The sequence below is a fragment of the Barbatula barbatula genome (assembly GCF_947034865.1).
Source record: "Barbatula barbatula genome assembly, chromosome: 24".
Classification (NCBI taxonomy): Eukaryota; Metazoa; Chordata; class Actinopteri; order Cypriniformes; family Nemacheilidae; genus Barbatula; species Barbatula barbatula.
Genome location: NC_136787.1, coordinates 10,941,113 through 10,955,734, shown reverse-complemented (window position 1 = coordinate 10,955,734; position 14,622 = coordinate 10,941,113). Strand labels below are relative to the sequence as shown.

At 44.9% G+C, this 14,622-nt stretch overlaps 1 protein-coding gene across 3 annotated transcripts in view; it reads left to right on the top strand.

The window, feature by feature from the left end:
* The first annotated feature begins 8,040 nt into the window (after positions 1–8,040).
* The window catches only part of cadm2a (cell adhesion molecule 2a), a 279,639-nt gene continuing 273,057 nt past the window's right edge, over positions 8,041–14,622 (top strand). For 2 of the 3 annotated variants that reach the window (XM_079447823.1, XM_079447822.1), the window contains exon 1: positions 8,041–8,369. In XM_079447823.1, coding sequence (XP_079303949.1) covers positions 8,309–8,369 — 61 coding nt within the window. In that variant the 5' untranslated portion in view covers positions 8,041–8,308. The remainder of the gene's footprint in view (positions 8,370–14,622) is intronic. The other variant, XM_079447824.1, reaches the window with a different exon arrangement.

The window sequence follows — 14,622 nt, the reverse complement described above, 5'->3', positions numbered from 1 at the left end:
GTATATGGATTTATTCCAGCAGGTCACGGCAGGAGGAACGTTTGGCCGTGAACAGAGAGAAGATGAGCGCCTGAAACATTGTTGGAACCAGGTTCGACTGTTAGAGGGACAGGAGCGACTCCCTGCACCTCACCCTCTCCCCCACTTCGTGGTCAAGAACGGCCTACTTTACTGTGTCGCGCAGCGGCGGGGGGAAGTCAAACATCTCTTGGTGGTGCCCAGGACCAAGACAAACGCGGTCCTCGAACTGGCTCACTCCCACCCGATGGCAGGACACCTCGGGGCCCAGAACACCCTACAGAGAATTCGAGACCGGTTCCACTGGCCAGGGATTGATGCAGAAGTGAGGAGCTTCTGCCAGAGTTGCCCCACTTGCCAGCGGACATCTCCTCGGCGCCCTCCCCCCAGCCCGCTGATACCGATGCCCATCATCGAGGTACCCTTCGGTCGGATCGGCATGGATCTGGTAGGGCCGTTGCCAAAGTCCGCCCGGGGCCATGAACACATCCTGGTCGTCGTGGACTACGCCACTCGGTACCCCGAAGCCATTCCCTTACGTAAAGCCACCGCGAAGAATATCGCCAAGGAACTCTTCATGATGTTCAGCCGGGTGGGCATTCCTAACGCCATCCTGACGGACCAAGGCACTCCCTTCATGTCTCGGCTGATGAAGGACCTCTGTCAGCTCTTCCAGATTAAACAGCTTCGCACATCAGTTTACCATCCACAGACGGACGGACTGGTAGAGCGGTTTAATCAGACCCTCAAGCGGATGCTACGGCGAGTGGTAGCCGAAGATGGGCGTGACTGGGACCTTCTGCTACCCTACGTTCTGTTCGGGGTTCGGGAAGTTCCCCAGGCCTCCACCGGGTTCACCCCGTTTGAGTTGTTGTTCGGCCGTCAGCCCAGAGGACTGCTAGACATAGCGCGGGAAGCGTGGGAACAGCAGCCTGCGCCACATCGGACGGTAATCGAACATGTGACGGAGATGCGGGAGCGGATCGACCGGGTGATGCCCCTGGTGAAACAACACCTAGCAGAGGCCCAGCGTGCCCAGCAGAGGATATATGACCGGCCCGCACAGACACGAGAGTTACAACCTGGCGAGCGGGTGCTTGTCCTCGTGCCCAACGCCACCTCCAAGTTCCTGGCATCTTGGCAAGGCCCATACTCCGTGGTCGAGAAGGTGGGGCCGGTCACGTACCGGATACGTCAGCCAGGACGAAGGAAGGAGGAGAAGGTCTATCACATAAACCTGCTCAAGAGGTGGGTCGCCCCACGGGAACAAGTGGCTGCATACGCCCAGGAGTCCGATCCAGTCGTGGACTTGGGGGAGCAGTTATCGGCGGCCCAGAAGACTGAACTAGAGGCCTTGGTTCGTCAGTACAAGGATGTGTTCACAGAGCACCCGGGTCGGACCAACGTGATCAAACATGAGATACGAACGGAGCCCGGAGTCGTCGTACGGCAACGACCCTACCGCGTACCCGAAGCCCGCCGGCTGGTTATCGAGGAGGAGGTACAGCGGATGCTCAAGCTAGGGGTCATTGAGCCATCCCGTAGCCCGTGGTCCAGCCCGATCGTGATGGTCCCAAAGCCAGATGGCACCCTCCGGTTTTGTAACGACTACAGAAGGCTCAATGAAGTCTCCTCGTTTGACGGGTACCCCATGCCACGGGTGGACGAGCTGCTCGATCGCCTTGGTAGGGCTCGGTACATCTCAACACTGGACCTCACCAAGGGCTACTGGCAGGTACCCTTGTCAGTCGAGGCCAAAGAGAAGACCGCCTTCAGCACCCCCAGTGGCCACTGGCAATACCGAGTCCTACCATTCGGCCTACACGGAGCTCCTGCAACATTTCAAAGGATGATGAACATCGTATTACGACCCCACCAAAACTACGCAGCGGCCTATATTGACGATGTGGTGGTACACTCCGAGAACTGGGAGGAACACCTGGACCGACTCCGGAGGGTGTTTGATGAGCTACGTCGGGCTGGACTCACAACCAACCCGAAGAAGTGCCACCTGGGTCTGACGGAAGCCAAGTACCTGGGGTACCAGATCGGTCGGGGACTCATCAAGCCCCAGGAGAAAAAGGTAGAGGCTGTGCGGTTGGCGTCCCGTCCAACCACCAAGACTCAGGTGCGTGCATTCTTAGGGTTGGCGGGCTACTATCGCTGTTTTATTCCCCATTTCTCTTCGATAGCCAGCCCCCTGACAGACCTGACGAAGAAAGGGCTACCGGAGTCCCTGGTTTGGACAGATCAGGCAGAAGCGGCATTTCAGTCCCTCAAACAAGCCCTCACCTCGTCGCCGGTCCTGTACGCCCCGGACTTCAGATGCCCTTTCGTCTTACAGACGGACGCCTCCGACACCGGACTGGGAGCTGTCCTGTCCCAGATTCAGGAAGGAGAAGAGCACCCCGTCACCTACATAAGCCGTAAGCTGACGCCGGCTGAGACCAGGTACGCCGCGGTGGAAAAGGAGGCCTTGGCCGTGAAGTGGGCAGTCCTGGAGCTGCGCTACTACCTGTTGGGCCGCAGCTTCACCCTGATCACAGACCACGCCCCCTTACAGTGGATGGCCAGAGCGAAGGACACCAACGCACGGGTGACCCGGTGGTTCCTCGCACTCCAGGACTTCCACTTCACGGTGCGACATCGAGCCGGGGCCTCAAACGGCAATGCGGACGGGCTGTCACGGATGTGGTCCGGCTGGGCAGGTCTGTCAGGCAACGCTTCCCTCCCACCTTTACTTTCTTCCCGAGGCTCCAAAAGAAGTCGCCCGGATATCAGGTCGATGCTGGGGGGGGGGAGTGTGGCGGAGGGTACAGATCCAGGATCAGCATCACCTGGGAAACAGCCTGGCAGCTAATGCTGATCGCCCACACCTGATGCTGATTAGCTGCCGGGCATATAAACCACATTTACACATCACTCGAGGAGCTTGTACTCCTCACGGCTAATACTGTGTCTTCTCTTCCTATAGACTCCAGCGAGTAACGGAACCACAAAGAAATCATCTTTGCACGAGCACGGACTGGCAGGCAATTGGTTGAACACGAGCACCTCGGGTTGTCACCAGTGGATTGAGTTTTTCCCCACGTGTGTCAATAAATTCCCCTCCGGGGTTGTTTACACCGGCTGTCTTGTGTCCGTAGTGTTTCTTACCCTGCCACAATCTTCATTAGCCCCCTAGGTCTATGTATTTATGAGCAGTTTTGTTTTTGTATATTCACTTTACCAGTTTTAGCAGCAATTTACCAGTAGGTAGTAAGGTTCTTATATATAGTAAACTAAATAAGCCATGTGTTTGTTGGATTTATTACAGTTTGTATTACTGTAGTTTGACAACAAACATAAACTATAGCTACTATAATGAAACTATGGTATTTTTAGTAACTGTAGTTTTACTCAAAATAGCTTAATTGGAGTATGATTAATATAAGGAGATTTTTTTCTATTAAATTCCTCTTTGTAGTGTGTTTTGGCTTGTTTTCCCACCAATAGAATCCATCACATATTTGCACGTTATACAACAAGTATCCATACAATACAATTCCCATTATAATCATTCAATCAATTACATTTTCTGTATTTTGGGCAGGGTTCTGTTTTCATTTCAGCAGGAATACTTCAACTATAGTTACTTCAGTAAAAACATCATTCATTTCTCATGAAAACTTCACTTTCTCCATTTTCTCTATCATGTATTTCCAGGTGTATGTGATTTTTATTTACCGTTTAGCCGTTATGGCAATTATTTTCATGACAATGTCTTCTATGATCTTTGATTGATCGTAGTGCTCGTTCTAAGCAATGGATCACACATAGCTGAACCCACAGATCATTACACCGCACTTTAATTTTCGTTTTTTTTTTATATTTGCCTCTTTGGAGGGCTTTTCAGATGTGTAGTAGAGCCGACGTTTACATCAGTTTAGCGGGGAAGATGCCAGGGTTGCAGGTTTTAAAAAAATCTGCCAAATGGCAATTCAAAGCTGGCCGGAAATCCGCGAACTTAGAAAAACTGAAATACTTTGCAACAGTGAAAGGTTCTAGCAGATCGCAAGCAAGATAATTTGCATACACAGGAAAACCTGGACATAGAAACTTCCCTCTTTATAAATGCAGTGGAGTAAAAAGTATGATATTTGTCTTTCAAATGTAGTGAAGTACTCTGAAAAAGTGTACTTAAGTACTTATGTTTTGTCAACAGAGGTGGACAGTAACAAAGTTGCTAATACCCGCCTGTCGTGATCGTGGAGTGTAAATGAACAAAGGACATTTAATAATAAATACAAAACAAAAACCCACAAGGGGTAAAACAACAGGACAAGGGTATGAACATGAAGGGTAAAATGAACATAGACTAACTACACTAAACTAGACAAGACTAAGTACAACACTTTAACTGCGTATAACTAAACTAACTTTACACAACAATACAAACCGGAAGGGTGACAAGGAACAAACAAGGCAAAATGATCCAGCACACATGGGCTTCTTAAATAGGGAAACAAAAATCAAGAGGGGAAGAGGTGTAGGGCATGAAATAATTAACAATCAATGAGGAGACGAGAGGGCAGGAACAGAGATGAGCCCGGAGAGAACGTATGGCAAAACAATAATTCTCTCTCTCCACATTAAACATGGGGCTCTGTCATGATCCTGCCACTAGACCAAGAGAAATATGGCACGATGCAGCAGAATCACCAGCCTCGCATTTGACAGTAGAAGTTGACTCATTGCTTTCTGTGCCCGGTAACGGTACTGTCTCGAAGTTTAACCGTACTGTACTGCCCTTTCTGGGTTGGTTTTTGTGGGAGAGAGGGTTTTGCCTACCTCAACATGACCGACAACATACAACAATGTTATTGCCTTTGACAGAAATAAACTCAAAATAATTATATCCAGCTACAGAATCCATATGTTTCTCACTCCATGCTGACTTTGTTTTCGCTGGTAGTACCAAAGATTGTCTTATGATAGGGAGATTTATGGCCATGGGCATAAATCCCGAGGGGGACGGAGGGACCGAGGTTTGACCCCCCAAACCCTAAAAAAATTGCACTGTCTATTGTGAAAAATATATTTATGTATACCTAAAAAACTTTACAAAAAAATTCAAACGCAAAAAAGGTGTTTTAAGGTTAGAAACAGTTCAGTTTCCCCTCTCCTGCCTCACAGTGCTCTGGCCCACTGGCTGCTTTCCCCGTTCATCTCACCTATGCTACACACATAAGTCAGGTATGCGGCTCAGTTCATCAGTGGTTGTTGAACTCCAGTAAGTGTGCTATTTTATTCACTTTAAATGTAGTGATTCTCTTTTATCTTGATGATGCTGATTCGTTAATAAATTAGTTGTGGCAAAAAATGCTGATTACCAAAAGCTACAAAAAGCTTGCTGCATAGTGCATCACACTCCACAACTAACACGCCGATGCCGTTTCCCATGCATTGTTTTATTTGTGGCAACCTGCAATAATGTTAACATTAACGGTCACAATTAGCCACCGATCCTTGCTATTCAGGTCACACACAGCCACACACACACCGCTGACAACTTAGTGACTTTGGCACTTTATTAAAATAATTTCATTTCAGCTTTCATTCAGAGGGACAATTTCATTTTCTCAGCCTCTATCTTGTGCAGTGTGTGCGCGGCGGATAGGCTAAACATTCAGTTGACTGAAACTCAGGCGACTTCTCAGTTTGTTGGCTAGTGCACCACACCACTCTTCAATGTAGATGTATGGTGACTTCTTTTATATACAGGTATCTTTTTCACAATAAATGTCATTGCGTTTAAATTTCATTGTATGTTGATCGCTTGATTGTAAACGACTTAAAAAACATTGCAATAAATAGTTTTGAAAGAAAATCATTCTACAAATAAATCAAATTTTCATGGAACCAGAGAGAAAATAACCATAATGATCCAGTCTCCAAGCTACCAAAATGATAGGCTTTCCTCTGTGTTCACATGTCTTTATAAGCACAATTTGACTGTATTATTTGAGTCCTCTTCAAAAATTGCACTTGACACATTTGATGTTTTTTTATAATTTTATTGTCCCCCACCTACTGTAAAATTGAATTTACGCCCATGTGTATGGGTCTGTAATACTTACAATTGGAGCATAAAGGCTAACATGGATCACGAGAGAGGCCCCTCAGCCAATCATATAACAGCCGCGGCGATAGCTGTTACGAGTGTTTAACTTAAGGTGGTAGGCTTTCCATTGAGTGGCTTTGGTAGTACTTTCTGCGCAAGCGCTTACATGTTTCAGTTCGATGACGTCACGGGTGCGATGTAATGCAGCTGTAACGTATAGTTACATGGACTTGGAACTATAATCTAATGGTTGCCTTACAAAATCTGACTTACTGTTCTCTCCCATGTTTTCTTTCTACCGTGTTTATGCACCTGTGCTAAAGATGTGCACTTTCCACATCTACCAGTCGAGTCCTTTGTCATCTTTGGTGCCCCTTCCTAAATTGACACTACGTCAATTTAACATTTCTTTGTGTGTTTTAAAATGGAATTATTGAGATTTGGTTCCCTGCCTGTGTGCTTTCATATTTCTGTATTGTAGTTTGATGCTACAGTTCAGGACAGACTGTGATTTGTGACCTTATTGTGCACTGCTCCACTGGGATGTGCCATTACAACAGTGCTGCTAACAGTTATGAGAGACATGGTCTCTAGATAGTCTACCACCTCTCCTACTCACAGACTGTGTCATCTGTGTTCATTGTTTTGGAAAGGAGAGACTGTGATCCTCAATGGGAGAGGATGAATACTATGTAGTACATTTTATATTTGTATCTTAAAAGAGGAGTGGACTGAGAGACATCTGCTTGGCTTTTTCCACAGTGACCTCATGATTAAATTATTTATTTACAAACAATATTTAGAAATTTTGATCACCCATCCATAGGCAGAGCAAGACAGTTTCATGAGGTTGTCTAATAAATGTGTGTGTGTGGGCGGGGGATGGATCTTCACCACAACTGGGAATTTTTACCATTCCTGGTTTTAATGTGTAACTTCAGAAATCAAACCTATCTTAGCCTGCAGGGATTGTCATCCCTTTTTCAGAAAATAAAATGAAATAGGATTTCCACTGCTTTTTTCTTCTAAAGGTGACTTTTCTGAGTTATCACACCAAAACATTGAAACCAGAAGAAAAAACTTCATTTTAACATTCTCTTTCACACGAATGGTTGGTTAAAACATATTTTGAGCTTCTTTTAAGTTGTCCTCAGCTCAAAGGGTGAGATAAAACTGCTGCATATGAAATATTACATAATGTCTTAATGTTAAGATTTGGCATTGAACTTCCACTCAAGGGAACATGTCTTGAGAGAGAGAGAGAGAGAGAGAGAGAGAGAGAGAGAGAGAGAGAGAGAGAGAGAGAGAGAGAGAGAGAGAGAGAGAGAGAGAGACTTTCAAACTACAGTACATGCATATATAATTGGATTTCATACGAGAGCTTTATAGACTAGGCCAATGTCTCCTTTTATTATTTAAATAAAATACACTGTAAATTGTATAATAAACGCAATATTGTTCAGCTGACGTCTCGTTTCTTTAACGAACTGTTAATGTACAGAATGACGATGCAATAATATCCACCTAGTGGTTTCAGGCTGTATTAATACTGTAAACACAGCCAAGTCGATTTGATCCCGGTGAGAGGGTGAGCTGCCAGCAGATCCCACGGTCGCTGCCCATTCAGAACTACTCCGTGTTTTTAAAACGCGCCCCATCTGCGTAATGGGGTCTGAATTAAACGCGTCCTCGTCCTAGTGCCCAAATCCCCATAAGTCCATACATGTCAACATTTTGCATTGCGCGGTGTATAGCAGGGGAATAGGCTACCCTTGCACCTATACTCGCATTATGTATCCCGAATCCTCGTTTTGACTGTGGAGTCGTGAACCAGTTTGTGCATGGAATAAGTCTAGACCGTGCGCTATTGGTTCCCCGTCCTCATCTGTCAATCTGCGGAGGCGGGACTCTGCCCGCTCGCGCTCCCGGGAGGCGATAGATGCGCGAGCTGTACTTTTCTACTGTGTTGGAGCGCCTCGCACTTCTCGAGCTCAGTCCGAGCGCCAAGTGAACGACGTGCGGAAAACGCAGTGGGACTTCAAGCGAGGAGAAGTTATCGAAGGAGCCTGTAGTACTGATCGCAGCAGCTTGCACCTGGATAAGCCCCATCATCAGCACACGGAGAGGCAAAGGAAAGAAGAAAGTGTGTTGACTGGAAGCACGCAGCTGTTATAGAAGGAAGGCAATATGATGGTGAAGCAGCATATGCTGTTTACCCTGTACAGCTTCTGCGGGATCGTCCTTAAAGGTAAGAGCGCTTCAAACTTTAGGCAGCCTATTCAGTGGTTTCGCAATAGTGCAAAGCGCGAGCCCTTTGCGGATCCGAGCGTTTATGTGAACGATGCTGATCTGTCTTATCGTTACGCACCATATAAGCAAACCGTTCATGTTTTAGAATGATGATGATTTACATTAACATAACATCTCAAAGGGCTTAGAGGGAGTGTAGTGCCGTGGCAGTATTCCCGTTAGTCAGCATTGCACTAAAGGAATTGTATGGTGCACATTTGCCCATACACACAACCCATATGATATGGAATCTTATCGCGAATAAGCCTGCACAGACTGCTGAGCTAGAGCCCCGCTTTTATGGATAACTAGTCAAAATGTGTTATAGTTAAGCTCAGTAGACTACAATGCGATGTAATTGATACAGCCGAATAGGGGGTTTTCCTGAGCGCAAACTTCGGCAATATGCACGTCTTTCAATGCCCCCCACCCATACGTTGCCCATATGCATGCATCTGTATTAAACGGTTTCATTTAGAAGTACATGCATTGTTCAGAATTTTAGTCGGCTGTTTAGCGTATAGCATTTAAACTATATATATATATATATATATCAGTGTTTTTAATACATTTTCAGGTTTGTTGTTTTCGGTAGCCTATGTGGCGTTTTTTTTTTTGTTATAGGCTTGCTTGCGTAAAATAGCATTAATATAACGTGGTGGTTTATTGTCCCGCATCTTTCGCTTTGAATAAAACAGCTTTTTCAAACTAAGTACATAACTAATCGTTCTATTCCATTAGACTGGATTTGATTTTTTAAAGACTTTCTCGGTCGAGATATTTAGGTATTTGCGGCAATCCGCATCTTGGGGTCGTAGTAGCATCATCTTTCCCCCCCCCATCAGCGAAAACACTTGCGAAGCGCGTACACCTGTCAGTTCGCAGTCGCCGATGCAACGCGCCGCACTAGTCCCCGAAACGAGAATAAAAACATCAGTTCGTTTCAAACGACAGCAGGTCAGAAGCGTGCAAACATAACCACCGGCGTTACGGAGTAATTCGTTTTTCGCACAGTTTCGGCTGCCGTTCATCATTCACGCGCGACACTGTAAACAGGATCAGCAGGGCAAGGTCACGCGCAGCTCTCGCGCGGGGCGACCGTTGTGTGACTGGAATACTTGATGAATGCGTCAAGTGAACGTGCCTTATTGCTTTTTGGCGCACCGGGCATGTGCGTTTATTGTAGGCGAGGATGTAACTATTAGGAAGTGCGAGTCGCGTGACCGCTAAAATGCGAGAATTTGTGTCTTTTTAGAGGAAGTTGTGAGCTCGTGTGAGGCAGCCACCGCCCGATTTCATTCTGGGACCAAGAAGATATAAAAATCCGGTAATGTGAATAACGTGACACAAACGTGTGTGTTTACCTCATAATTCATTCATCGCGAGTCCAAATATACTGAAGCGACTCCAAACCGGTTTGGATATCTGTGAAACACGACTCCTTCAGCCACATGTTTACATCTCATACAGTCCAGCAGACTCGCGCGCGCGGTGACTGCGATAGAGAGGCGGGGTATTTGCACACGCCTTCTTTGCATGTGTGCGTGTAAGCCGGTGTTCTTTTGACGAAATGCCCCGTGCTGTGTGATGATAGTCGGAGAGGTGGGCCATTCATAATAAGAGATAATTAAGAACATTCCTCAAGGCTTCACTTCTAATGAGTCGGCAGCGAGCGAGACCGAAGCAATGTATTGATTTCTCCCGGCCTTCCCTCTCTCTCCGCCCGTAAATCACTCTGGCCGTGTCTCTCAGCGCACAGTCGACAGCATTCGGTTCTTTAACACACATCAGACACCCTCGGTGTCTGGCTGGACTTGCTTGCCATGTGCGAGCGTGTTAATAGGCTTAACAGAGTGCGGTTTCCCCACAGGCTTGTTGCCGTTGTATGACGACTCTGGTGGCCTTGTTTGTTCTTCAATAATCAATACTTCTATTAATTGCCATTAACTGCAACGCATTAATGAAGTATTGTAATGGTGTCCTCAAACGTTGATAGATTTGTTGGGTTTAAAATGTATTTTAATTATTCATTATTTTGGTTCAATATGAATCAAATTTCCAACAGTTCATTTTAATTTTTATGTTGAGTTATACGTGTTGTCGTTTTCTCGAATGAATCGATAGACAACATGGAATCTTACCCACAACCAAGGGGCTGACGGATATAAGCCTGCAAATATTAAACTGTATTAAAAAGTATCAATTTAAAAGTGCTAAATTCATCAAATAAATTGACGTTTCTTTAGATTGAATATGTTTATGCATATAACTCCATAAATACATCTCCGTTGTCTGCAATCCACCAATACGGTTCTGTCTTGTCTAAACCTGGACTGAACTTCAGACCGCTCTAGTGTCCATCAGCAGCCAGCAAAGAGTCCCAGCTGCCTTTTTTACGCTGGTCATCGATTACTCGGACAGCCTTCCCTGGTGAAGTTAAATGTCTGAAACACAAGTGTGACACATCCGTCCGGAGGGAACGCCGCATGCTGCCAGCAGCTGGGGGAGCATGGCAGTTATGCAAAATGTGTGGCAGCTCCTCCCTGCGTGTGGAGTAGTCTGTGAAGGGCTGTTGTGTGGAGGTCTGCTGTGAGTAATAGCAAAGCTTGGCTTCGTTCTCAGAGACACCAGAAAGGAGTGGGAGGACTATCGTGGTCCTGCTTCATTTCTGTTTGTGGGTACATTGCCTCTTCTTGTGTACACAGAATCTTCCTTTCTCTCTCTGTTGGCTCTGTGGCGTTTCAACAATCCGACGCTCTGAAACCCTGCCCGAATCATCTCCTCGGCTTCTCATGCAAAGCATACTCAAATCCAGCAGTCGGCTTATAAAAACAGAAAATGACGACAAAATGCATTACGATCAAAAATGCTCCTTTCATGAACATACCACACAATTGGAAATGTTTGAGTGGGCGTTGAGAAGTGTCTGGCCCCCTGCCTCCCAGTCATCTTATCCCAGTAGAGCGACTCCAAGCTGGGAAGTGTCCTTCCTGAAACCAGACCAAGTAGCGTGGGAAAGCGCTCCTTAAGGGGTGTGAGAGCGTGCGTTTGTGCTTGTGTCGAGGGAGGGTGGGGAGCGTTTAATGTCCTTTTCTTCATTCCCTCTCTGTTGTCTTTGTCAGTCCTGGAGCGTGAAAAGCATTTTTGCAGGTGAGCGGCAGCACAGGCAAATGTGCTCAGACAGGTGAGAAATAGAGTCGGGCGTAAGCTGCCATTTCTGCTGACTAGAATAAGCATTTGTTTGGCATTAATTTAGCTAGGGAACAACACCGAATTGCACCAGCCGCTCTTTTTGGGATGCCACGCCAGGCTCTTCCTATGGCCCATGCTGTCATGTGCGTGTGGCATTATTTCAGTCTCTTTCTCTCATTTCTTTCGTTTTTTTCTCACTGTATGTGCGTATGTGGGTGTTTGTTTGGCTGGCTGATTGAGCTAGGATGGAGAACAGGATTAGAGGTGAATATCCTCCTCCTTTTTGTATTTGTCCTCTTGTGGGGTTGCTGAAAGAATATTTGCCTCTATCTCACCTTATTTCAAATTCCCTCTCCATCTGTCTCAACCTCTCTTCTGTCTGCGTATAAGTATCAGGGCCTTCAAGCATTTCCCCCAGACTCATATGAGTGTGCAATAGAGCCGGGCTGTTGAAGCCCCGCTGTAATCGTGAGGGATTTCCTGTGATCAAAGACCCTCTTTTGTTCTTCCAGGTGTTTGAAACAGTTAAAACAAAAAGTGGGTGGAACTGTCAACTGTTCAGCGGTACAGCTAGTGCCTGGCATAACGCTTCCTCTTTTCCCAAAAGGCCTTGGAAAGAAAATGCCCTTTTGCAGTGATTTTTGGATCAGTGTCTCTTGAATCGTTGAATGAAATTGCACAACTAGTCTTGGGCATGATGTCTTGATATAAACCCTTCCTAGCTCTGGTCTGTTTTATTTATATGTTTCTCAATCCTGAGGAACCAGATCTGAACATTTTAGCATATCTTTTTGTCTGACACGTTAGTTTTGTTCTTTTACATTTATGCATTTGGCAGATTTTATTCCAAGCAACTTCGATGGCAGTGCATCAAGGATACGCATTATTTTAGTATGCGTTTACCTGTGATGTTTGTATTGCTCGTGTAGTTCATTACCAAATAACCTACAATTTAAACTTGTATGACTCTCTTTCTTCTGCAGAACACAAAAGAAGATATTTTGCAGAATGTTGGTAAACGAACAACAGCAGCACCCGTTGACTTGCATTAGTTTTGTGTCTATAGAATTGAAGTGAATGGGTACCGCCATTGTTCGGTTACCAACATTATGCAAAATATCTTCTTTTGTGTTCTGCAGAAGGAGGAGTCATACAGTTTTGAAATGACATGAGGGTGAGTAAATGATGACAGAATTGTCATTTTTAGGGTAACTATACCTTTAAATAAAATGGAGACAGGTACCCCCTGATGTAGACGATATAACAGTTAAAATGATAATTTTCCTGTATGTACGCCATGTATATTAAGCCCACTTAGCTGACCTTTGTCTTAATGATTTGATTTCTCATAGATTTATTGGTAAATGACTGACAGGCTTTATAATGGCGTTTTCTTAGGGTTCTTCTATCCGATTAGCCTTTGTGTTGGCTAATTTAAACCATTTTCTTAAGCTCACAGTATGTCGGGTAATCTCATTGGATTTTACGCAAAGAGACACACAGGAGAAAATTCTTTGTGGAATTAGCAGAAGATTAAGAGATAACATAGGTACGGGATAAAACAAGAACAGAATCAGACAAACATGATGCTGAATAATTTTGTATTAATAAAATTGATATGAGGACTTGGTTTATGAAAGGATACTACAAATGAGATGCACATAAACTACCATCAAACAAACAAAAGCAACAAAGAGCATTGGACCTGAAAGAGAACAGGAAGCTGATTCATAAGTCAATATTCCCAGTTCTCGTTGTGTCTTCTCTTTTTTTATTTTTAAATGGATTTGATAGGAAATTTGCCACCCCCTCTTGCAAATAATCTCAGGTTTTGCCAGAGTCTAATGTGATCTTTTACAAAGGACGACATCTGCTCTGGGCTTGCTCAGTGATTGGGTAATCAATCACTTTTATTGTCAAAAGTAGATAAAATAATTAGTTCTGTAAAAATTGAATATCTGCACACGGTGAGCAATTGTCTGGGTCTGTTAAACCACACACTCACAAATAACCTTCAGCAACCCATAAGCGGTTACCTACAGATATTTGTTTCCTCCTACCATCGCCTGTTGCTTTACATTTTTCTGACACAGATAGCTGATGGCTTTGACTGTTGCATCGTTACACACTAAATTTGGGAGTTGTTTGGTTAAAATCATGTGACTTGTCCGAATATTCTTTAATGTCCAGCGGTCAGACGTATGCATATTCTAATCTCTGTAGTGCATTGTATATCCCCTCCTCTTTCTCTCTCTCTCCCATGTTGTCTGCTGTTGGGGATGTGCGGGACCATCTGCCTCTTGCGAGATAGAATTTAACACCTGCAAATACAGTAAACAATCAATTAATCAGTAGCTCAGGACAATATGCACCTGCCAGAGCGTGCGCACACACACTCGAACACGCACGGCCCTCCACTTTTCACAGTCGGTAACAGACCATCAGCCCTTCAGCAGCCAAATGAATCTCAGCACACCCCCATATTTACATATGACTACGTTTGTTGATTTGCAGCAGGGACTGTAAACACGTCTGTTTTCCAGACTGTCACTATTGCGTTTAATTGACCATAAGTTGGGCGTAACGCAGTTGTTGTAACTACATGTGTTACGCAGACTCTTTGAGTTGAATACGTCGTTCTAATTGACCTGTGCAACAAACCGGTTGTTAGTGCAGCCATTTTGTCGCAGGTGCTATGCTTGGTATCACAGGAATGCTATGCAGAGCAGTCAAGGAAATTAAAATGAAGGATGCATTTAACAACTTGTTAAAATCGTCCTAGATTTTAAGGTTAATGGAGTAGTTCACCTTCAAAATGAAAATTCTGTCTTCATTTACTCACCCTCTTGACATTTCAAACCTGTATGACTAACACAAAGGAAGATATTTTAAAGAATGTGGTTAACTGTGCTGTTCTGTTACCAACATTTTTCTTAATATGTTCCTTTTTTTACCTACTTTTACTGCTAAAATGCTTTTTCACACAATGCTTCTGGGTCTTTGTTTTTCATTGTGTGGTT